This window comes from Chiloscyllium punctatum, chromosome 10 (assembly GCF_047496795.1).
Source record: "Chiloscyllium punctatum isolate Juve2018m chromosome 10, sChiPun1.3, whole genome shotgun sequence".
Taxonomy (NCBI): domain Eukaryota; kingdom Metazoa; phylum Chordata; class Chondrichthyes; order Orectolobiformes; family Hemiscylliidae; genus Chiloscyllium; species Chiloscyllium punctatum.
In genome coordinates, this window is record NC_092748.1 from 96,027,103 (window position 1) to 96,051,255 (window position 24,153).

General features: G+C 40.8%; 1 protein-coding gene across 5 annotated transcripts in view; it reads right to left on the reverse strand.

The window, feature by feature from the left end:
- Positions 1 to 6,566: 6,566 nt before the first annotated feature.
- The window catches only part of mmadhcb (metabolism of cobalamin associated Db), a 34,069-nt gene continuing 16,482 nt past the window's right edge, over positions 6,567 to 24,153 (reverse strand). For 4 of the 5 annotated variants that reach the window (XM_072579778.1, XM_072579779.1, XM_072579781.1 and 1 more), the window contains 4 exons: positions 22,804 to 22,912; positions 22,080 to 22,210; positions 8,920 to 9,006; positions 6,567 to 7,144 (listed from right to left, as the gene is read on the reverse strand). In XM_072579778.1, the coding sequence (XP_072435879.1) occupies positions 6,941 to 7,144; positions 8,920 to 9,006; positions 22,080 to 22,210; positions 22,804 to 22,912 (531 nt within the window). In that variant the 3' untranslated portion in view covers positions 6,567 to 6,940. Of the gene's footprint in view, positions 7,145 to 8,919; positions 9,007 to 11,931; positions 11,963 to 22,079; positions 22,211 to 22,803; positions 22,913 to 24,153 lie in introns of all 5 variants that reach the window. The other variant, XR_011961716.1, reaches the window with a different exon arrangement.

The following is a 24,153-nucleotide window of genomic DNA, read 5'->3' on the forward strand; positions in this document are numbered from 1 at the left end:
TGAGCCAGAGAGTGGTGGGCCTCTGGAATTCATTGCCAAGGAGCACAGTGGAGGCTGGGATGTTAAATGTCTTCAAGGCAAAGACTGATAAATTCTTCATCTCGCAAGGAATTAAGGGATAAGAGGAGAGTGCGGGTAACTGGCGTTGAAATGCCCAACCATGATTGAATGGTGGAGTGGACTCGATGGACTGAATGGCCTTACTTCTGCTCCTATTTCTTATGGTTTAATTTTCATATAACTGCAATTGTACACTTTAGCTCTGGAATGTCAGCCATGGCTCAGCAGATAACCTGCTAAACTTCACAAGGTTTTGGGTTCAAAGGTCCATTTCAGGGCACAAAAATTGTAGACTACAACAAAGATGCCTAATTAAAATTATACTCATTGGTATGTTTGAAAAGCCACCTACAACATTGAGTGTATTTGATGCAAGTTTGACTTCTAAAACTGAATTGTTTTATAAAAGCCAGTATCAGTAATAATTTACTCACTGTAGGTATATCACAAATACTCTTCAATTTCACTAGATGTAATCAAAAATTCAAATCAGTGCTTCATTCTACTTGTTTGGAATGCACCCTCCATTCTATAGATGAAGGTAACAAATGGTCGAATAGATTGTTCCCTGTCAGCAAGTAAAACCAAGGTAAGAAAAACAGAGTTGTTCAGGTGAAATGTAGCCTATGAAGGACAACATCTTTATGTCTCAGATATTTCTGCACAGAGCAGAACCCTGAAAAATTCAGCTCAGTACCTTACTTTCAAAAAAGAAAATAGTGCCTGTGACGCAATTTCAGCCCATATATTCTTTATCCGGTTTCAATTTCAGAGCTCACTCTCTGGGCGGAGCAGGTAACGGCTGTGTGATGGTTTTTTTTTAAGTCGCGGTATAGTCCAGTTATTGTTTTTTTAACGGCTAAAATTTAAAGTTTTTTTTAAGCGCCTAGCGGACCTGGAAGCTGGTGTCGCGCTAGCTTACCTGGGAAGGTTTTTTTTTCTTATAAAAGCGCGCAGCTCCAAGCCTTCGGCCTCACTCTCTGGGCGGAGCAGGTAACGGCTGTCTGATGGTGTTTTTTTAAAGTCGCGGTATAGTCCAGTTATTGTTTTTTTAACGACTAAAATTTAAAGTTTTTTTTTAAGCGCCTAGCGGACCTGGAAGCTGGCGTCGTGCTAGCTTACCTGGGAAGGTTTTTTTTCTTATAAAAGCGTGCAGGCGAGGAACCCGAGGCACTACAGGGGTAGAGCCTCCCACCCACCCTCCTCCTCTAACCTAATAATACGACCCGTTGTGATAAGCAGGTAAGTGCTGCATTTTGCTTGTTGGTTTCTTTAGATCTAGTTTTTAAAGTTTACCTTTTAGAAGGATGGCAGCGAAGGCAGTGCAATGTTCCTCTTGCAACATGAATGAGGTGAGAGAAGCCATTAGCGTCCCTCCTGATTACACTTGCAAGAAGTGCACCCATCTCCAGCTCCTCCAAGACTGTGTTAGGGAACTGGAGCTGGAGTTGGATGAACTGCGGATCATTTGGGAGGCAGAGGTGGTCATAGATCAGAGCTTTAGGGAAGTAGTTACTCTGAAAGTTATACAGAGATGGATGACAGTGAGGGGGAGTGGGAGGAAGCAGCCAGTGCAGGGACCCCCTGCGGTCATTCCCCTCAAGAACAAGTATACCGTTCTCGATACTTGTGGGGGGGATGACTTACCAGGGGTAAGCAATGAGGTTCAGGCCTCTGGCACAGAGCCTGTCCCCGTTGCTCAGAAGGGAAGGGTGGTGAAAGGTAGAGAGATAGTTATTGGGGACTCAATAGTGAGGGGCACAGATAGGCGGTTTTGCGGGGGCAACAGAGACTCACGATTGGTATGTTGCCTCCCAGGTGCAAGGGTACGTGATGTCTCTGATCGCGTTTTCCGGGTCCTTAAGGGGGAGGGGGAGCAGCTCTAGATCGTGGTCCACGGTGGCACCAACGACATAGGTAGGAAGAGGTGTGAGGATGTTAGACAGGCTTTCAGGGAGCTAGGTTGGAAGCTCAGAGCTAGAACGAACAGAGTTGTTGTCTCTGGTTTGTTACCCGTGCCACGTGATAGAGAGTCGAGGAATAGGGAGAGAGAGGAGTTAAATGCGTGGCTACAGGGGTGGTGCAGGAGGGAGGGATTCCAGTATTTGGATAACTGGGGTTCTTTCTGGGGAAGGTGGGACCTCTATAAACAGGATGATCTACACCTGAACCTGAGGGGCACCAGTATCCTTGGGGGGGCGGGGGGGGGGGGGGGGGGGGGGGAGGTTTGCTAGTACTCTTTGGGAGGGTTTAAACTAACTCTGCAGGGGCATGGGAACCTGGAGTGTAGCTTTAGGGTACAGGACCTTGAGTGTAGGGAGGTTAGGAACATGGCATCGATCTCGAAGGAGGGTGCCTGTAAACAGGAAGGTGGCCTGAAGTGTGTATACTTCAATGCCAGAAGTATAAGAAATAAGGTAGGTGAGCTTGCAGCATGGGTTGGTACCTGGGACTTCGATGTTGTGGCCATTACAGAGACGTGGGTAGAACAGGGACAGGAATGGCTGTTGCAGGTTCCAGGGTTTAAAGGTTTTAGTAGGGTCAGAGATGGGGGTAAAAGAGGGGGAGGTGTGGCATTGCTTGTCAAGGATAGTATTACAGCAGTATAAAGAGTGATGGAGGAAGACTTGCCATCTGAGGTAGTTTGGGCGGAGGTTAGAAATAGGAAAGGTGAGGTCACCCTGTTAGGAGTTTTCTACAGGCCTCCTAATAGTCCGAGAGAAGTAGAGGAAAGTATTGCGAGGATGATTCAGGAGAAGAGTGAAAGTAGCAGGGTGGTTGTTATGGGGGACTTTAACTTCCCAGATATTGACTGGGAAAGCTATAGCTCGAGTTCATTAGATGGGTCGGTGTTTGTCCAATGTGTGCAGAAGGGTTTCCTGACACAATATGTAGACAGGCCAACAAGAGGTGAGGCTATACTGGATTTGGTTCTCGGTAATGAACCAGGCCAGGTGTTAGACTTGGAGGTAGGTGAGCACTTCGGGGGCAGTGACCACAACTTGGTGACTTTTACTCTAGTGATGGAGAGGGATAAGTGTGCACTGCAGGGCAACAGTTATAGCTGGGGGCAGGGAAATTATGATGCAGTGAGGCATGACTTAGGATGCGTGGATTAGAAAAATAGGCCTCAAGGGAAGAACACAAATGATATGTGGAGATTGTTCAAGGAACAGCTAATGGGTGTCCTTGATAAGTATGTACCAGTCAGGCAGGGAGTAAAGGGTCTTGTGAGGGAGCCGTGGTTTAACAAGGAATTAGAATCCCTTGTGAAAGGGAAGAGGGCGGCCTATATAAAGATGAGGCGTGAAGGTTCAGTTGGGGCGATTGAGAGTTATAAGGTAGCCAGGAAGGATCTAAAGAGAGAGCTAAGAGCAGCGAGAAGGGGACATGAAGAGTCCTTAGTTGGTAGGATTAGGGAAAACCCAAAGGCTTTCTATAGGTATGTTAGGAAGAAAAGGATGACTAGGGTAGGTATCGGTCCAGTCAAGGATAGTCGTGGGAAGTTGTGTGTGGAAGCGGAGGAGATCGGTGAGACACTAAATCAATACTTTTCGTCAGTATTCACTCAGGAACAGGACATTGTTGCCGATGTGAATACTGAGTCACAATTAATTAGAATGGACGGCTTTGAGTTATGTTGGGAAGAGGTGTTGTAAATTCTGGAAAGGATGAAAACAGATAAGTCCCCTGGGTCTGATGGCATTTATCCTAGGATCCTCTGGGAAGCTCGGGAGGAGATAGCGGAGCCATTGGCCTTGATTTTTATGTCGTCGTTGTCTACGGGAATAGTGCCAGAAGACTGGAGGATAGCGAATGTGGTCCCCTTGTTCAAGAAGGGGAGCAGGGATAGCCCGAGTAACTATAGGCCAGTGAGTCTCACTTCTGTTGTGGGCAAAGTCTTAGAGAGAATTGTAAGGGATAGGATTTATGAACTTCTGGATAGGAATAATATGATCAAGGATAGTCAGCATGGTTTTGTGAAGGGCAGGTCGTGCCTCACAAACCTTATTGAATTCTTTGAGAAGGTGACCAAGGAAGTGGACGAGGGTAAAGCAGTAGATGTGGTGTATATGGATTTTAGCAAGGCGTTCGATAAGGTACCCCATGGCAGGCTAGTGCAAAAATTACAGAGGTATGGCATTGAGGGTGCATTAGAGGTTTGGATTAGGAATTGGCTGGCTGGAAGGAGACAGAGGGTAGTAGCTGATGGTATAGGTTCATCTTGGAGCGCAGTTACTAGCGGTGTTCCACAAGGATCTGTTTTGGGACCACTGCGGTTTGTCATTTTTATAAATAACCTGGAGGAGGGGCTTGAAGGCTGGGTGAGCAAGTTTGCGGATGACATGAAAGTCGGTGGAGTTGTGGACAGCGAAGAAGGATGTGGCAGGTTACAGCGGGATATAGATAAGTTGCAGAGCTGGGCGGTAAGGTGGCAAATGGAATTCAATGTAGCTAAGTGTGAAGTCATTCACTTTGGTAGGAGTAACAAGAAGATAGATTACTGGGCTAATGGTAGACTACTTGGTAGTGTGGATGAGCAGAGGGATCTTGGTGTCCATGTACACAGATCTTTGAAAGTTGCCACCCAGGTAAATAGTGCTGTGAAGAAGTCATATGGTGTACTGGGCTTTATTGGTAGAGGAATTGAGTTCCGGAGTCCTGAGGTCATGTTGCAGTTGTATAAGACTCTGGTGCGGCCTCATCTGGAGCATTGTGTGCAGTTTGGTCGCCATATTATAGGAAGGATGTGGAGGCATTGGAACGAGTGCAGAGGAGGTTTACCAGGATGTTGCCTGGCATGGTAGGAAGATCGTAAGAGGAAAGGCTGAGGCACTTGGGGCTGTTCTCATTGGAGAAAAGAAGGTTTAGGGGAGATTTGATAGAGGTGTACAAGATGATTAGGGGTTTAGATAGGGTTGACAGTGAGAACCTTTTTCCGCTAATGAAGTCAGCTGTTACTAGGGGACACAGCTTTAAATTAAGGGGTGGTAGGTATAGGACAGATGTTAGGGGTAGATTTTTTACTCAGCGGGTTGACAGTTCATGGAATGCCCTGCCAGTAGCAGTGGTGGACTCTCCCTCTTTATTGTCATTTAAGCGGGCATTGGACAAGCATATGGAGGTTATTGGGCTAGTGTAGGTTAGGTAGGCTTCGGTCGGCGCAACATCGAGGGCCGAAGGGCCTGTACTGCGCTGTATTTTCTATGTTCTATGTAATTTCAAAGAAAAAAGGGAAGTTTCATTTTAAATGGATAGGGAAAGATTTTTAAAACAGAAATTCACTTATGAGCCAAAACAAGTTCAAGGCAATAACGTTTGAAAATCTATAATCCATTATCATTAACAAATTATATGTTTTGAAACTCAAATTGCTCGGAGTATGGTAGATGTACTGGGCTTCACTTATTGTTTTGCATTCTGCTCTTGCACTGCTGCTGTCTTTGTACTAATGTCCACTCACCACCTTGTCTTGACCTCAATCTACAAGAATGACTGCCGCAATAAATTGGTTTGGAGATGCCGGTGTTGGACTGGGGTGTACAAAGTTAAAAAAAAAATCACACAACACCAGGTTATAGTCCAACAGGTTTAATTGGAAGCATCGCTCAGCAAGCTAGTGTGCTTCCAATTAAACCTGTTGGACTATAACCTGGTGTTGTGTGATTTTTAACTCAATAAATTGGCGTATTTTCAGTATTTCGCACCTTTCTACAGTAATTATTTCATTTGTGCAGCTGTGAAGAAGTCAATACCTTCACTCCATTGCGACGCTGAGAGCATGCTACACTGTTGGAGGAGCTACCTGCTGAAGATGTTAAATTGAGGTCCCCTCTGCCATTAGGTGGAAGTAAAAGGATCTGAGTCATTTATATAAATTTTTAGAATCCCCAGTGTGGAAATAGACCATTTGGACCAACAGGTCCACACCAACCCTCTGAAGAGCATCTCACCCAGACCCATCCCCCCCAGTCAATCCCTATAATCCTACAATTCCCTTGGCTAACCCACCTAGCTGCACATCCTTGAACACCACTGGCAATTTAGCAAGGCCAGTCCAACTACTTTGCACATCTTTGATCTGTGGGAGGAAACCGGATCACCTGGCAGAAACTCACGCAGACACTGGGAGAATGTGCAGACTCCACACAAGCAGTTTTCCAAGTTTGGAATAGAATGTGGGTCCCTGGCACTGTGAGGCAGCAATGCTAATCGATATTCTGAAGATGAGCTTGGTAGGTCTCCCTGGCTAATACTTAACACTCAACCAGCATCACCAAAATCATTCAACTGGTTATCATCACATTGCTGTGTGTGGTACAACTTTTCGGCCGCGTTCTTACATTATTACTGGTGGCTATATTCCCATCACACTCAATTGGCTGTAAAGTGCTTTACGACATCCTGATGTCTTCAAAGGCATGATACAAATGCTGGCATTCCTTTCCTTTGAAAGTGATACTTGAGTAAAATTTGAAAGAATTAATCATACCCACACTCCTGAGTTTTAGGAAATTTAATTTATTACTTGCTAAGTTGAGATAGACTGTCTCACTGGAATTGGAACAAACCATGCTACATGAGCCAAGTGTCATCAGTAAACGGTTCTGAAATATTCTTAGAAGCATCACTGATGTAGATTTCTTAAGTAACAGTTCCATTACATAGAAAACACATGCACAAATTCCAGTATCATTTTTCATGATCAGTCTTTTACAATATCATTTGAAGTGAACTAAAATAAATATCACTGATATATTCAGCATCTTACAGCCTTCTTCTTAAACTACATTTACATAAGCCACCAGAATACATCTATAAAATGGAGCTTCCTCACCAGTCTTTTGGCTTCCTTTTAATAATAAAATGGTGACAGCAATCAAAGTGGGGTGCTCCCTTGTAGTTTCTTCATTACTAAGCAATCTGTAGGTGCATTTGTGAAAAGACTGCCAACAAATACATGTGTTCCCCAAATCTTGTGCTGAATAACTTTACAACAACCAAGATCTTCAATCCGGAAACCGAGATGTCGATAGCGCTCATCTGTTTCAAACAGAGTGCTGTTTGTGTATGGTCCAAAGTACTGCAAGAAATTAAGTAAGTTATAACTGCAATTATTCAAAAAAGATACCGGATTTAAGCAAGATAATATTTAATAAGCAAAACTGCTGTTGCTCAAAATGCCAATATAGTTGATTTCTTAAAGATTTTCAAATTATCGATCCACGATTGGTATATATAAACTTCCAACAGGGCAACGTCAATCTTGATTCAATCACAAAACTCTGCAATATTTAACATAAGAGACTGCACCAAATTGGTTACCTAAAATCATGCAAGCATCCTATTTGATGTGGTAATTCATCTTTTATTCACAAAGTCAGATACTAACATGATTTGGAGGTAGCAAGATATTTTCAGACTTCAGGGAGTCATCACACCTACCCTTCATGAGCCATCCCAGACCCAGGGTTATGAATCATGGCAAATGGCAATTTTTTTCTGGTAAAAGATGCTTGAGAAGGAAGATTTGTGTTTCCTTTAAGAACACAGAGACAATAATGTTATACTGGTCATGGAAATTGGAGGGCCTGTCCAGCAACTTAAGAGCAAGATTCTAAAGCAAGGAGAAATGAGCAGAGGCTCATTTTTATTTCCTGAAATCATGAATCAATGTCTAACTTATACATTTACTCTTGGATAAATAGAGCTTTCAAAGTGACAGTACATGAGAGTGACTGTCATGTTAGTTTTAGAAATAACGTCAGTGAGAATTTTATTTATATTATTACAATCTTGCTGCAACATTGGCTACTTGGAAGTGACTGTGACAGGATCCTGAAAGCAATGGACAGGCTGCATCTGGAAGCCCAGTTCACTTGAGGTATGACAGCTCTGGAGCTGGAGAATTGCAGACTCTGGACAGCCAGCAACCCAACTGGAAAACGTTGGTGCTCCAAATCCGAGGTGTGAGGATTCCTTAGGGTGTAGGTGCCCCTGAAGACTAAAATATTTCAAAATATAAAAGGTACCCATGAGTGCCAAGCCATCAATTGGCAGTGGCCAACCAGCTTCACAGAATGATCTGCAATCTATGCTGGGCTGCTTTGCTGGATTTGCCTTTGACTTGCAACATATCATATACAGGCTTCACTCCATTTTGTAAGTAGAATGCACAGAACTGGCATTTTTATTAGTCTGATTAGTTCTGCACCATGGGCAGATGAATAGCTGTCATCTCCACCCAACTGCAAGAACTGCATCACGGGCAGAAACATGCTAACATGTAGGCAGGCTAGGTGATATTCACATTGTCAGCACACCAACCTCTGAAACTGTTTCCCTTGCAGAATTAAAATCCAGCCCATTTCTTACTATGGCGCAGCTAATTCTATTATCATGCAAAATTGATTCATTTCTATACAAAGAATAATGGCATCACGGCTGTTCTTCTTATCATTTTAGCAACATCTCTGTATAATTTATTCATCATGTGTTGCATACTGCTCTTCCATTCTGGTAATTTCTTACTATTTAAAAACCTCTGATTGCACAAACTCTTATCATACTTGCAAGCCATTACAGCAGGTAGCATTTTGCCTTTCAACAAAAAAAAATTGCTCAGCCCTTTCAAACCTCAGGTTAAAATGCTTAGGTGAAAAAAGCAGTAAAATTTAAATCTTTGTTACAAGAACAAACTCTCATCAGAAAACTAGAAACTCATCCAAATGAACCACAACAATAAAACACTTCTTAAAAAAAAGTCTAGTTTAAAAAAGAAAATTATTAAAATTAAAACTTTCATCACCAAGCAGCCCAATAAAGGAAGCAGTTAAACAGTAGTTGAAGGATACCTACTGCAAGGCCTGAAGATGGGTCAATGAAGTCTGCCCAGTAACCCTCTGAGCGGAGTGCATAGCAGATTTCCTTGGCACCATTAATGAACTGCAAAATCAGTAATCATTATTTAGTTTAAAATTAAGTCTCCTTAAAACAGCAGGTACAAGTACAAATAGTTTTCACTTTGTTATTGATAGCTTTTCATAGGTAAGTGGAGATTGAATAAATTCAAAATCAGGTCAACTAAACTCCAACGCTGCTGAAAATGTGATGCTGGAAAAGCGCAGCAGGTCAGGCAGCATCCAAGGAGCAGGAGAATCGACGTTTCGGGCATGAGCCCTTCTTTGGGAGAACGGCTCATGCCCGAAACATCGATTCACCTGCTCCTTGGATGCTGCCTGACCTGCTGCGCTTTTCCAGCAACACATTTTCAGCTCTGATCTCCAGCATCTGCAGTCCTCACTTTCTCCTAAACTCCTACGGTCTCTCAGCTTAAAATAAGAACATGGGGATTAATGGTAGAGAAGTTCATTACATGGTGTCTGCATTCACTGTCGAAAAATAAATTGTCATGATTCACCTTCCACACATTATATAGTATTGACACTGTAAACACAGATTTGTTGAAATCAATGAGATTTGTCACAGTACACGAGCAAAGATCTGAACAATAAAACACTTCTTAAAAAAAAGTCTAGTTTAAAAATTATGAAAAAGAAAATTATGGAATGAAGACTAGAACCAAAAATTGTCTAAGTGATTATCAGCACTAACAAATTGTGAACAATTATTCAAAGATCTTCAAATTGTTAAAAATGTTTTTAGTCAGATTTAAATCTGACAAAACTTCTACTTAGAATGCCAACTGTTACTATTTAAAGTGAGACTACGGTGTTCAGTATTTACTTTTGGTGGTATGCATTATATAGTTGCACAGCCTCATCGTATGGATATCCTTCTACCCAAGGAAACTAGGATGAGGATGAGGAACAAAAGAAAACAGGTCAAAGTCAAATTCCAGTGCAAGTCTGAGACTGCATTTAAATCCATGCAACTCAATCTTGGCTAATTTTGGCTTTTACTATTTCCACTATGGATAGGATGTATTTCCTATAATAATGGTTAACTAATTAATCTGAACCAAAAGGAATACAGAAACAAATAAAGGATGGAGAATTGAGAAACTGCTTTTGACAACCTATTTCACATTAGGTTGACACAGTAGGTTGTGTTAAATACAGCTGAAAATTTAAAACACAAGTTTCACTTTCTTGCAAAGGCAGTTTACTGTACAGGACATCCATCATCATAAAACTAACAACAATTCAACACGGTCACTAAATTGATGAATTTTGAGCCTCCGAACTAGTGGGAAACAAGTTCTCAGACAGACTAGACAGCTTTACTCTACAGCTGACATAGATAATCTTAGCAAGTCTTTGTAAAAACCACAAAATATTTTATATACATAAAGGCAATGATGTATTTTGAGGAAAAAGTGCAGAACAACATTAATAAGTATCAGAATATAGTAGTGAAGGTTATCAATATCAGGTAAGAGACTCACCAGGAAAAGTAACAATACTTTTAAAAAAATTCAAAACAGAGTGAACTGTATCTTGATAGGCAGCTAGGTTAACTTGTATATTACAATGTACCTTTCATATGTTCTTTTTATTACAGATGCAAACAGCCTTTCTCCATATTTGCATCAAGACAAAAAGCTCCTTCCCAAAGCAGAATCAACCCATAGCAAATTACATCCTTATTCATCATAAGGAAACTCTAAAACACAATATGCTGCTTTAAAAGCACAAGACATCACAGAAGTAGGCCATTCAATCCTTCAAGTCTACTCTGTTACTCAATGAGACCATTTCACAGAATTGGCTGCGTGAGTACCAAATACCGATTGAAGCTTTGGAAGGTCTGCTCTTGGTAGCAGTAGGGTCCTCAGATGATCATGGAACATGCCTTATTTGCCTGCAACATGGCCACAGACCTGCACGTTACAGGGAATGTAGTCTGACTCTCTGCATGTTTTCGGAATAGTTTTGCTCAGAGACAGGCCTTTGATTGATTTTTCAATTTACCAGTTGATGCAGGCTCAGCATTGTAAAAACGATAGGATTGGTTCCTGGATAAGTGGCTACAATCTTGTGGAAAATAGGAAAAATTTCTAGCCTGCAAAGAAAAAGCACCCTTCTCTGTCTCCTGTGTGGAGAAGTAACAGAAAATCTCCTGGTAACTGTTCCCACCATTTCACCAAACAGCTCTGTCTTCAAATTGAAATGAAGGGAGACATGGAAGGAGGCAAAATTCTCAACCAGTAAATGAAGGATAGCAGTGGTGCACAAACAACCATGTCTTACTAGCTAAGTACTAATAGGAAACAAAAGGAAAAAGAAAGAAAACTCATCAACTCACATAGTCTGATTGGTGCTATAAAGCTGTTTCTCTATTTTCTTTTCTCACTATGAATATCCTTGCCTTGTCTCTTTGTGTGTCTGTTTGTGTGTGTATTTTACAGCAGATATTTCAAAAAGGAAAAAGATAAGTTAAAGTTATGTTAGCAATTCTGTTTCTTTCATGCCATTGGTTAAAAATGGTTTGATTGTAATAGTTATTTTCTCGTTATTTGAAACTTTGAGGCTCATATTCTTTTAACCTAAGTAAAATGAGGCAATTCAGTGATTTCATCAAAGTTTCATTTGCAACAACTCAGGAATAGTGGGGCTTCATTTCCAGTGCATTATCCCAGTGAATTGAGATACAAATGATGCAAAAGAGTGGAGTCTTGTCAATCGCATTAAGAAACATAATGTCCTCACATAGCCTCCCTGCCAACATTGACACTATTAACAGTCGCCAAAGAATCACTATGGCAAAACATCACCATACTTGCTGCATTTAAGGCAGTTTGAAATCAACAAAATAATGTGCCCCAGATTTAAATCACTGTACTGAAATATACTGGAGAGAAACAACATTTATTTTGGACATATTCTGCTGAATAAGTATTTCACTTACATTGGCTCAGATTTCTTGCTCATAGCAGCCACTGTAAAGGCCAAGGCATAAAGCACAGAAAGATTAAGGCAAGATACACAGGAATCACTACCATTGTTTAGAGAAGTTCTGAAGAAAATCAGGGCATTTTGTTTAATCAGGCATTTTTAATACCAAATCTCTTGGTGATTAACAATTTCTATCAGTTAGTTTCTGTTAATTTTTGTAATAAATTTACAAGTACTTTCAATGAAGATGAATTCTAACCGGTCACATTTAAAACATAAAAAGAGAAAGGAATTAGTAAATACATGACATGCATCCTTTACCTGCAACAGTAGATCTGTTCCCAGTTTCACAAGCTCTCAAACATGACATAACCAACAGAGATAACATCCTGGAGTACTTTCTAGTGTCATAACAACTTCTTAGAACTGTTAAGTATATACATGTGGTAAGTGTTAACCAACATTTGTTAAAAAGACACACATACTCTCATTGGAGTGTTCCAGTTGAGAATATAAAAGGAGGAGGATTTGTACACCAGCACTTGGACTTTGAGAGTGGCACACAAGTAAATCTCTTGACTCCCACTGCCCCATTTTCAGTTTGTGTCAGTACTTCTAGCCCCTTTTGGTGGGCCCATAGAAGAAATTTTGTGTCTTTTTCCATAGCCAATCTCTGTCCTCAGTATATTCATCAAGTTAGGTGCTACGAAGCGTGTGGAATTAATCTTATATAATGGAATACCATTTACTATGTATTGACAGTTGACATTCCAAACAAACATCAACATAAAAGAGTCCAAGGCTCCTGGAATTCTTACCATATTGAATATATATAAAAACCTTACAAGAATCCATTCAAATGCAAATTTAAATGTTGTCTAAACTGATAGCCTTTTATTATGACCCACAGCAAGTCTTTTTAATAAGACCATAAGATATGGGAGCAGAATTAGGCATCAAATCTGCTCCACCATTTAATCATGACTAACAAGTTTCTCAACCTCATTGCCCTGCCTTCTCCCCATCTATCTATATCTATCTCTGCCACAGAGGGTTGTGGACGCTATGAGTTCCACAGATTCATCTTGTCTCAGGTCTAAAGGGTCGTGCCTTCACCGAGGCTGTGCCCTCAGGTACTAGTTTCTTCTAATGGAAACATCTTTTCCTCATCCACTCTATCAAGGCCTCTCAGTATTCTGCAGGTTTCAATGAGACTCCCCCCAATCCTTCTAAACTCCATCGAGTACAAACCAAAAGTCCTCAACTGCCCCTTATAGGGCAAGCCATCAATCCCCAGGACCATTCTTGTAAAACACCTCTGGACCCTTTCCAATGCCAACACATCCTTTCTTAGATCCATTGCTCGTAATATTGGAAATACTGTCTGACCGGAGCAATAGATCCCTGCTCTCGTATTCTAGTTGTCTCAAAATGAATGCTAACATTGCATACGCCTTCTTAACCCTGCCAACCGAACCTGCATGTTAACCTTAAGAGAATCCTGATTTAGGACTTCCAAATCCCTTTGCACTTCAGATTTCCAAAGCCTTTCCATTAGCCTATGCCGCTATTTTTCGTAACAAACTGCATAACCTCAAACTTTCCCACATCGTATTTCATCAGCTACTTTGTCCACTCTCCTAACCTGCCCAAATCCATCACAACATGGTGGCTCAGTGGTTAGCATTCACAGCACCAGGGACCTGGGCTTGATTGCAGCCTCGGGCAAGTGTCTGTGTGGAGTTTGCACATTCTCCCCTTGTCTGTATGGATTTCCTTCCACAGTCCAAAGATGTGCAGATTGGATGGACTGGCAATGCTAAATTGCCCACTGTGCCCAGGACGTGCAGGCTAGATGGGTTAGCATAGGGAATGCAGGGTTACAGGGACAGGTCGGGGCGGGGGGAGGGATGGGAGGGAAGAGTCTGGGTAGGATGCTCTTCAGAGAGTCGGTGTGGACTTGTTGGAATGAATGGCCTGTTTCCACACTGGAGGGATTCTGTGCTATCACTGGATTCTATGCTTCTACAGCTTCCCCGCCTCTTCAACATAACAAGAAGAAAGATGGAGCGACAGGTAATCTATAAACTTAGCAACAATACCCTCAGTTCTTTCGTCCAGATCATTAACGGGTAACATGAATACTTGCGGTCCCAACACTGACCTCTATGGAACTCCAGTCATTGGCTGCCATCCCAAAAAAAAAAGACCCCTTTATTCCGCCTTCTGTCAGTCAGCCACAGCTCTATCCATACCAGGACCTTGCCTCTAACCTCATGGGTTCTTATTTAGCAGCCTACTGTGCAGTACCTTGACAAAGGCCTATCTGGATTTCGAAATAGATCAAATCTACGGGATCTTCTTTGTCTAACTTGCTTGGAACCACGTCAAAGAATTCTCACAAATTTGTCAGGCATGACCTCGCCTGAATGACTCAACCCTATTTTTCCATACACTTTCAAGTAGGAAGGCTTTCGTGTTAATGGCCAAATACCGACAAATGGACTAGTCTAGCTATAGACCTTGAGGTCGTCGCCTTACCTATGGAAACTTTAATAACCTCTCCTGAGCCGCCGTCGCCACCACCCACCCCACCCCCCAGCTTTAACCTTGCAGTTAATTTTGAATGCAGGCGAACCCACTCTCCCACACTTTAATTTTAAGCCCTATCCATAGCAAAGTTGTTGATTTGGCAGGATTATGATTCCAGCATGATTTAGGTGGACCCTATCCCATCAGGTTCTATTAGTGATTCCAATTTAATGGCCTATAGATCATCATGCATTTCATAATGTAACAAGCAGTCTAAGTCATGGGTTTCTTCATGGTCACTATGCATGCACAACATGCATAGTTTCTCCATACACAACAAATAAAATATAATTGGGCATGAAATGCTTCCAGTCATTCAACAGATATGAATGGAAGGCTTTTTCCAAGAACCAAGGAAAGCAAAAAACAATTTTGTCTTCACCCCAGAATACCAATTGAACTTTAGATTTCTACAGTGCAACCAAAAAAGTGAATTTGTAACAAAGATTTGCATTTAAATTTCTTGATGATTGCGGATATAACTGCATGACTTCTTCATTGTTGGAGCGCCTCTATTATGCAACATGATACCTGGATAATGCCATTTCATTGGCAGCATATTCAGGTCATGATCATATTATTTGGTTCGGATAGCCTAAGAAGTAGCTAGTTTCTAAGCCTACTGTCACAAGGACACAAGTTTTTTTTAATTTAGTCTCAGGATGTCAACATTACTGGTTAGGCCAGCATTAATTTCCCTCAAGAAATTGCCCTTGAAAGGATAGTGGTGAGCTGCCTACTTGAACTATGGCAGTCCATTAGATATCGGTACATCCACACCGTTAGGAGGGTATTCCAGGATTTTGACCCAGCAATACTGAAGAAAAATATATTGTTGTTCCAAGTCTGGACGATGAATGGCTTGGAAATGAAACAGCAGGTGATGGCGTTCTAATGTATCTGCTGCCTTTGTCCTCCTACATGCTAAGGAGGCTTGGAAAATTTCTGCACTTCATCCTGCAGATGGTTTATGCCACTGCTACTGAGCATCAGTGGTGGAGGGACTGAATGTTTGTAGATATAGTGCCAATCAAATGAGCTACATTGAGTTGGGAATTGTCAAACCTCTTGAGCATTGCTGGAGCTGCACTCATTCAGGCCAGTGAGGAGTATTATAACCAATCCAGTTCAGTTTCTGGTCAATTGTAGTCCTCAGATAGTGGGGTTTTCAGCATTGGTAATATCATTTAATGTCAAGCAGTGATGTGGTTAGATTCTCTCATTGCCTGGCACTTCTGTGGTGAGACTGCTACTTGTCACTTGTCAGCCTAAGCCTGCATATTGTCCAGATCCTAAGACCATACGACAAAAGTGGAAGCAAGGCCATTCAGCACCGAGTCCACTCCTCCATTTAATCATGGCTGATGGTGTTTCAATTCCACTTACCCGCACTCTCTCCATAGCCCTTAATTCCTTGCTAGGTCAAGAATTTATCAATCTCGGCCTTGAAGACACCCAACGTCCTAGCCTCCACTACGCTCCATGGCAATGAATTCCACAGGCCCACCACTCTCTGGCTGAAGAAATGTCTCCTCATTTCCGTTCTAAATTGACTCCCTCTAATTTTAAGGCTCTGCCCACAAGTCCAAGTCTCCCGTCTAATGGAAACAACTTCCCAGCATCCACCCTTTCTAAAACATGCATTATCTTGTAAGTTTCTAGAAGATCTCTCCTCAACCTTCTAAACGCTAATGAATACAATCTTAGGATCCTTAGAAAATATTAGGCCTGCCATTCCAGGGATCATCTGTGTGAATCTCCGTTGGAGATGTTCCAGTGCCTGGATGTCCTTCTTGAGGAGTGGGGCCCAAACTTGGGCACAGTATTCTCAATGGGGCCTAACTAGAGCTTTATGAAGTCTCAGAAGCATATCACTGTTTTTAAATTCAAATCCTCTTTTATTTGGGCATAGACTACTTCAGTAGTAGATATTGGTAATAGATGCCTTTAAGCCTCCTCCACCATTCATCAAGATCATGACTGATCTCAAACTTTCCATCTAGTCCCATATCCCTTGATGCCCAGTCTTTCCTCCCTCAAAAACCTTTAATAACTGAGCATCCTATAAACACTCTGGAGCAAAAATTCCAAATATTATCAATGTTTTGAGCAAAAAAGTTTCTCCTTAACTCTGTATTAAAAACCTGTTACAGTAGTCTAAAATGCAAGCACAAAGGAATTTTTTCAGAAAAGGTGCCCTCCATTTTAATGCCATGCCTGTGTATTGAGTCGGAAGAGATAGGCGAGGTCTTGAATGAGTACTTTTCTTCAGTATTTACAAATGAGAGGGACGTATTGTTGAAGAGGAGTGTATGAAACGGACTAGTAAGCTAGAGGAGATACTTGTTAGGAAGGAAGAGGTGTTGGACATTTTGAAAAAACTTGATGGACAAGACACCTGGGCCTGACGGGATATATCCTAGGATTATGTGGGAAGCAAGAGAGGAAATTGCAGAACCGTTGGCAATGATCTTTTCGTCTTCACTGTCAATGGGGGTGGTGCCAGGGGACTGGAGAGTGGCGAATGTTGTGCCCCTGAACAAAAAAAAGAGGGAATAGGGATAACCCTGGGAATTACAGGCCAGTTAGTCCTACTTCAGTGGTAGGCAAAGTAACGGAAAGGGTACTGAGGGATAGGATTTATGAGTATCTGGAAAGACACTGCTTGATTAGGGACAGCCAGCACGGATTTGAGAGGAGTAGATCTTGCCTTACAAGTCTTATTGAATTCTTTGAGGAGGTGACCAAGCATGTGGATGAGGGTAGAGCAGTGGATGTAGTGTACATGGATTCCAGTAAGGCATTTGATAAGGTTCCCCATGATAGGCTTATGCGGAAAGTCAGGAGGCATGGGATATGGACGTTTGGCCTGTTGGGTAGAGAACTGGCTAACTGGTCGAAGTCAGAGAGTGGTGGTAGATAGTAAATATTCAGCCTGGAGCCCAGTTACAAGTGGAGTTCTGCAGGGATCAGTTCTGGGTCCTCTGCTGTTTGTAATTTTTATTAATGACTTAGATGAGGGAGTCGAAGGGTGGGTCAGTAAATTTGCAGATGATCAATGGAGTTGTGGATAGTGAGGAGGGCTGTTGTCAGCTGTAAAGGGACTTAGATATGATGCAGAACTGGGCTGAGGAGTGGCAGATGGAGGTCAACCCTGTCAAGTGTGAGGTTGTCCATTTTGGAAGGACAAATAAAGAATGCAGAATACAGGGTTAACAATAGGGTTCTTAGTAAGGTGGAGGAGCAGAGGGATCTTGGGGTCTATGTTCATAGAGCTTGTAAGAAGGCCTATGGTGTATTAGCATTCATTAGCAGAGGGATTGAATTCAAGAGTCGTGAAGTGATGTTGCAGCTGTACAGGACCTTGGTAAGGCCACATTTGGAGTACTCTGTGCAGTTCTGGTCACCTCATTTTAGGAAAGATGTGGAAGCTTTGGAGAGGGTGCAGAGGAGATTTACCAGGATGTTGCCTGGAATGGAGAATAGATCGTACGAGGATAGGTTGAGTGTGCTAGGCCTTTTCTGATTGGAACGGCGAAGGATGAGGGGTGACTTGATAGAGGTTTATAAGATGATCAGGGGAATAGATAGAGTAGACAGTCAGAGACTTTTCCCCCGGGTACAACAGAGTGTTACAAGGGGACATAAATTTAAGGTGAAGGGTGGAAGGAAGGTATGGGGGGGGGGGAAGGAAGGAGGAGAAAAAAAAGAGGGAGGAAGAGAAGAGAAGAGAAGAGGAGGAGGGGGAGGGGAGGAGGTGGGGATGTCAGGGGTAGGTTTTTTACCCAGAGAGTGTGGTGGGGGCATGGAATGCACTGCCTGTGGGAGTAGCAGAGTCAGAATCATTGGTGATCTTTAAATGGCAATTGGATAGGTATATGGATAGGAGCTTAACTAGGACAAAATGTTCAGCACAATATTGTGGGCCGAAGGGCCTGTTCTGTGTTGTATTGTTCGATGTTCTATGTTCTATCCCACTGGAGAAAAGGGCAGAATTTCAATGACCATCAAATGCTTGGACCAAAAACACAAGACTAGCAACTTGTTGCTTCGGGAATTTCACAGGGAAATCTGCACTCTCATTGAGCTGTAGCAAAAATACATCACCATGTTTATTATTCTTCAACTAAGCATTTATTATTTCAACCGTAACAAAAATAAAGTTATTGCATTGTTTCAATGCAATAGATGTGAGTTTTTGAACATAAGTCACGTTAGTTCTTTCCAATATGTCCAAGTTATGGTTTCCGACAATTGAGATGGTCAATTGAGAAAACAGCTGTTGTTTGAGATAGTTCCAGATTCATTAGCTTCTGCACATATTTTTTCACTATGATGAAATAAATTAATATAGTTTATTCAGAGAAACCATAATAATGACAAATAAATATGCTCTTGACAAGATTCTTGGCTACTGTTATTTAGCAACAACTTCAATTAATAATGACGGGACAGCAGTGGAGAAAATATTTGGACAAATATTCTGGAAACTTCGCATACTTGCCCTAACCCAAACTTGAAATAAACTAATATAGAAATAGAAGTTAAAACATCATTGTTAATACACAATTTTGTTTTTGCTGATTACTAGGTTAATGTAAGTGCACAGTTCAAGGGTACATTGTATTAATGGTTGGGATGAACATTTACTAGTTAAAACCCTAATTTGATCCAGACAATAAGAAAAACATTGTTTAATTCACACGGCAATGTCAAATTTGATGAACTATTTTACATAAATAAACATTTATCTATTTGGAGATGCTGCTTTTTAAAATCAATTATGAATGTAACAGGAGGACATCTCGTATATAGATACTCACCACAAGATAGAAATGAGCCTTTGGACTTGTTTGGGGAATAATAATGTTAGATGGTTATTGCCTATTAATTGAACTGAATCAAGTTTAAGTAATAAAATTATTTACAATTCCTTTTCCATTTTCTCCAAATATGAAGTATATGATGTTGCGTGTTTTGTTCCATTTATTGGATACAAACAGCAGCTGAAGATTATTTAAAACCTAAGGAATTTTTTTTATGATGGAGAATAACAGTCTTGTTTTGAGAGTGAAATTAAAGAAGTCAGGAGTTTATTGCTGAAAAAGGAGTGCCATCTACTGATAGCAGCAAGCAAACACTGCCAGCAGGTTATTTCAATATTTGAAATACAAAATTAGTTGATGGAAATCAGATAAAAACAGAAAATGCTGGAAATATTCAGGTCATGTGTGCTCTGTACAACAGTTAGCACTTATGCCTGATACCTTTCATCAGAACTATTGAAGGGAAAACTCCTCTAACCAGACTCACTCCTCCCTCTTAATAAGGCATCACTTTAATTTAAGTGCCAGCATTTTGTCTTTTTCTGTCTGCCTGAGAGAACAGAGGTTTCCAGCTCATTACTGTATCAGTCAACTACATGTTTGGCTCTCAGCAATCTTTAAACAAGGCTCTAAATTGAAATCCTCTAATCAGTTGGAGAATATTGGTAAAAGCTTTTGTCATTTTATAGGTATCCAAAACCTTATTACATTGAAAGATGACAGTGTGACCTTCTGGACTGCTTTCCATCAGAACAGGTTGGAGTACTTTTCTGCTATTAGCCCTGAATTGTTTTCTTCATTTTTTTCCCCTCACTATCTCAGGTGATCGCAAAGCTGTGGGGCTGGACATGAGTTGACATTTGTGGATGATATGAGGAACTTTTAGCCAGCATGGCTGGGCTATCATGATGCAGGGCAGACCAGCTGGTCTTTTCCTGCCTGTAACTGTGCACGTTCACTTGTAATTTTAAAACATCTCCTATGGTCAGTATTCTCACAGGATCATAAAATTCACAGCAATATTAACTCACTCGATAAAAGCAACATGCTGTAACTGCTGGAGCTCTGAAATAAAAACAACGTATTAGTGAAACTCAATAGATCTGATGGCATCTATGGAGACAGAAACAGAGTTTACAGTTTAAATCCAATATCACTCTTCTTCGGGACTTCTGAAGAAGAGTCATATTGGATTCAAAATATTATACGTGTTTCTCTTCACAAATGCTGCCAGATCTGCTTGGCACTGCTTACTTACTTCAAATTCACCAAAACACATGCACTCAGCATTTGAGCACACACACAGCACACTGTTTGCTGTAAAAGCAACAGAATGCTAACCCAACCATTAATAGGTAGTTTTCTATTATTTTTACCTAATGCAAACAGCACCATTGCTATGAATACATGCCCATTTGCATGAGAATCTGACCAAAGACTGACGGCAGTGATTTAAAACAAAATCTTGGTTGTTTACGATTGTCTGTACAAACTAAAGCTAACAACTACTGCACTAACCCAGCTCGACCTTACCAATCAATTTGTCTTAAAGCCACTATCTCTAACTTGAATCACTTTGAGAAATGTTGGAGACCAGAGAAACCAATATTAATAATGCAACCGCTGACATTGTCATTACGCTGTTAGGATTTATTTCAAAGCAATAATCAAAATATTTAAGATTACAAAATGGCTGAAATACGGCTTATCTCAAAATTAAATTTCATTTAAAAATAATGAGTCAGAAGTAAAACACATCAATAAATTAGTCAAGTTCACCAATGGATCACGAAAGCCCAAGACAAAAGGTTTTGATACAGCAAGAAAGCAGATGGAAAAAAAAAGTGAATGAAATCAAGGGATAAAACATACCAAGCTGCAAGATGCTGAGTTCTGGCCATATCCTGACATTGACAAGTAAAAGCAGAGTTAGATAGATTCTTGATTGGTAAGGAGATCAAGGGAGAAGGCAGGAGAATGGGTTTAGGAAAAATATCAACCATGATTGAATGGCAGAGCAGACCCGATGAGCTAAATGGCCTAATAATGCTCCTGTATTGCATGGTGTAATGGTGGAATACAGTTTACCTTGGGCACCGCTAAATGGAAATTTTCTAATTTCATTGTATTACATGCTCAAGAGGCTTACTTTCATTCCATACTTCCAATAGGTCAACAATTATTTTATTCAATTGGTTCAGGCATGTTTGGGTACACCCCTGGAAAAAGGTGAAGATTAAACCTGCACAATTTGGCCAAGAGTAGGGACACCAGAATGTCACAAGACACACTCCCTCAACTTAAGCTTTCCTTTGGATCAACCTGTTCAGATGTTTTGTGCATGTATTTCTTGAACCCAGACCCTTTGGCTGAGAGGAAGGACACTAACACAATGCCACAAGATCCCTTATCAAAATGGAGTTTCTAATCTTGGGAAAAGTCAGTCTAAACTTTATGGGCCCAGAGTGACTGCCTGCCACTTTACAAGTATTTATTTGGCTAACTACATCCAGTAACTCCACGCGTCTCATCAGTTTTGCTAATTACGACTGAGTATATTAAGTGAAGTTTACTAGCAAAGGAAAAGTCAAGTAAATCAAATCAGCACTGAGAAGGTAATGCTTTAAGTTCTAGAATTAGTTTGTAAGATGGCTGAAAGAATTTTTGATCAAGTTTTTAAATCCACTTTCTCCCTTCAGGTGCATTTCACATTTCCCTATACACATTTTAATACGTTACTTACTTTCTCCAGTAGCTGCTCACGTTCCTCTTCTACTGCTTCATTCCATATAGTCATATCATTTACACTCCTTTGCGTTACAGTAAGTACAGTGAATCCCACAACTGGAGCCTCAGGAAACATAGATTGAAAATCTTGAAAAACAACAAGACCACCAAATCAAATCTATGGCTCAAAACATACAAAGATTTTGTTGTATGCCCATCTGGCATTCAGCTTTTACGGATCCTAAACTGGCACTACATTAGTTGACGGATGGCTTCGAGTGAGTAAAGCTGTTACATGGACTACTAGGTGAAAAGTAACAATAATTTTCTCCTTCCTGATCCAACAGCTCAACTGCTGCATTTCTGCTTCATGCAACAAGCTTTAAAAAAGGTATTGCATACACTTTGTTATCTTGTATGATTAGAAGTGTTTAGCAGTTATATAATTCGGAAAGCATCAATGGCATAGACTGAATATAGTCTTCACTTAATTCTCCATCAAAACAAAGTGAAAACCACAAGACAGTGAAAGGGACACGATGCAGTTAGACCATCAAGAACATATGCTTGTCTGGGGATACACACACACACACACACACACGCAGTCATTGAGATGTACAGCATAGAAACATGGTCCAACCCGTTCATACCGACTAGATATCCCAAACCAATCTGGGTCCCAAGCTGCATTTACTTTAAGTCTAAAAGCTTAAATTCTACATAAAGACACTTAAACAAACCTTTGCGAAGAAGTTCTGGGCAGGTTTGTATTGCACATTCCACCTTTGCATTCTCAAAATAATTTTCTGCAGCTGTGAATTCCTGTGGTTGAGGCTCAGCTTCATTTCCCTGAAAGAAATGTGATGAGATATATTGTTATGGACCATGCCAGACCACTCAAAACATTAAGCAGGCAGCCCCAGACCATAAGTTTGCAATTTGTTTCAGTAAGGGCACAGTAAAAATTAGCCCAGATTAAGTTAGGTAGGTTGACTACTAGATTTTAAAAAACGGACAAAAGTTTATTCACGACCTTACACAATGAAACACAAAGAACAGAATAAAGAACCCCTACAGAACTCAACCTATCCAACTAGATTTTAGTTATGCTGTTCCGAATATACACAACAGTCCAAATAAGCAAGCTCCCTTTAAAACCCAGTATAAATGGAACAGCTGTTTACAGGTTGAAGTTGAAGGGCAGAAGAGAGAGTTTCCACACAGCTCCCTGTTGAACTTCCCAACCAGTCCAAGACGGAACTAAAACTGCTCAGCTCAGAGCGCTGACCATTCCTCTTTCTTTATATAGATCACTTCGGCACGAAGTCTCATCTGTTTACATAAAACCAAAAGGCCTCTCAATACCCTTTAATCTCTGTACCAAACCAGACTGATAGGAGCACAGCCTGGTTTATTGCCCCTCTGAAAAAAATTCAAGGACAGAGTCTCCTTCAGCCAAGGTACAGATTTGAGGAAAAAAGGAACTAGCTTTGTGACAATATAAAAGTATAGGTTATCACAAAATAAAAGCTCATGGATTAGTGGTAATAGGAATAGCAATATATTGACTGGTTAACAGGAAACAGAGTGATTAGGCATGGTAATTTTCTGATTGGTAAGTTATAATGAGTGATGCACCACATGGTTCAGTGCTGGGACCTCAATTTTTAAAAAAAAAAGTTTTTATGATTATATTGAAAATGAACAATCAATGTTCAACATTTAACATTTGACTTTAATGCCAGAGTTTTTCATGGACTAAAAATAGCACTAGAAAGAATACCACTGATCTAAAATGGCTTTTGTGACCACCTGACAAACCCAGGAAACGAACACGGAAAACAGGAAACTGGCTGCATCACCCTTATCACTTTAATCAATAAAAACTGAAAAAGTGGGATGTCAAGAAATTTGCAGCTCTTGTTCTGAGCACACTTGAATTATTATTTCATTTATTCAAGGTGAAAGAAGTGTTCAGTTTGAAAAAGACAATGGAACTGGACTTGGAATATACAAACAAATCATATTTTACCTGCTTGTACGTGCAACAAGGAAGTGAGAAAGCAACAAGAACATATAATGGCAGAGAT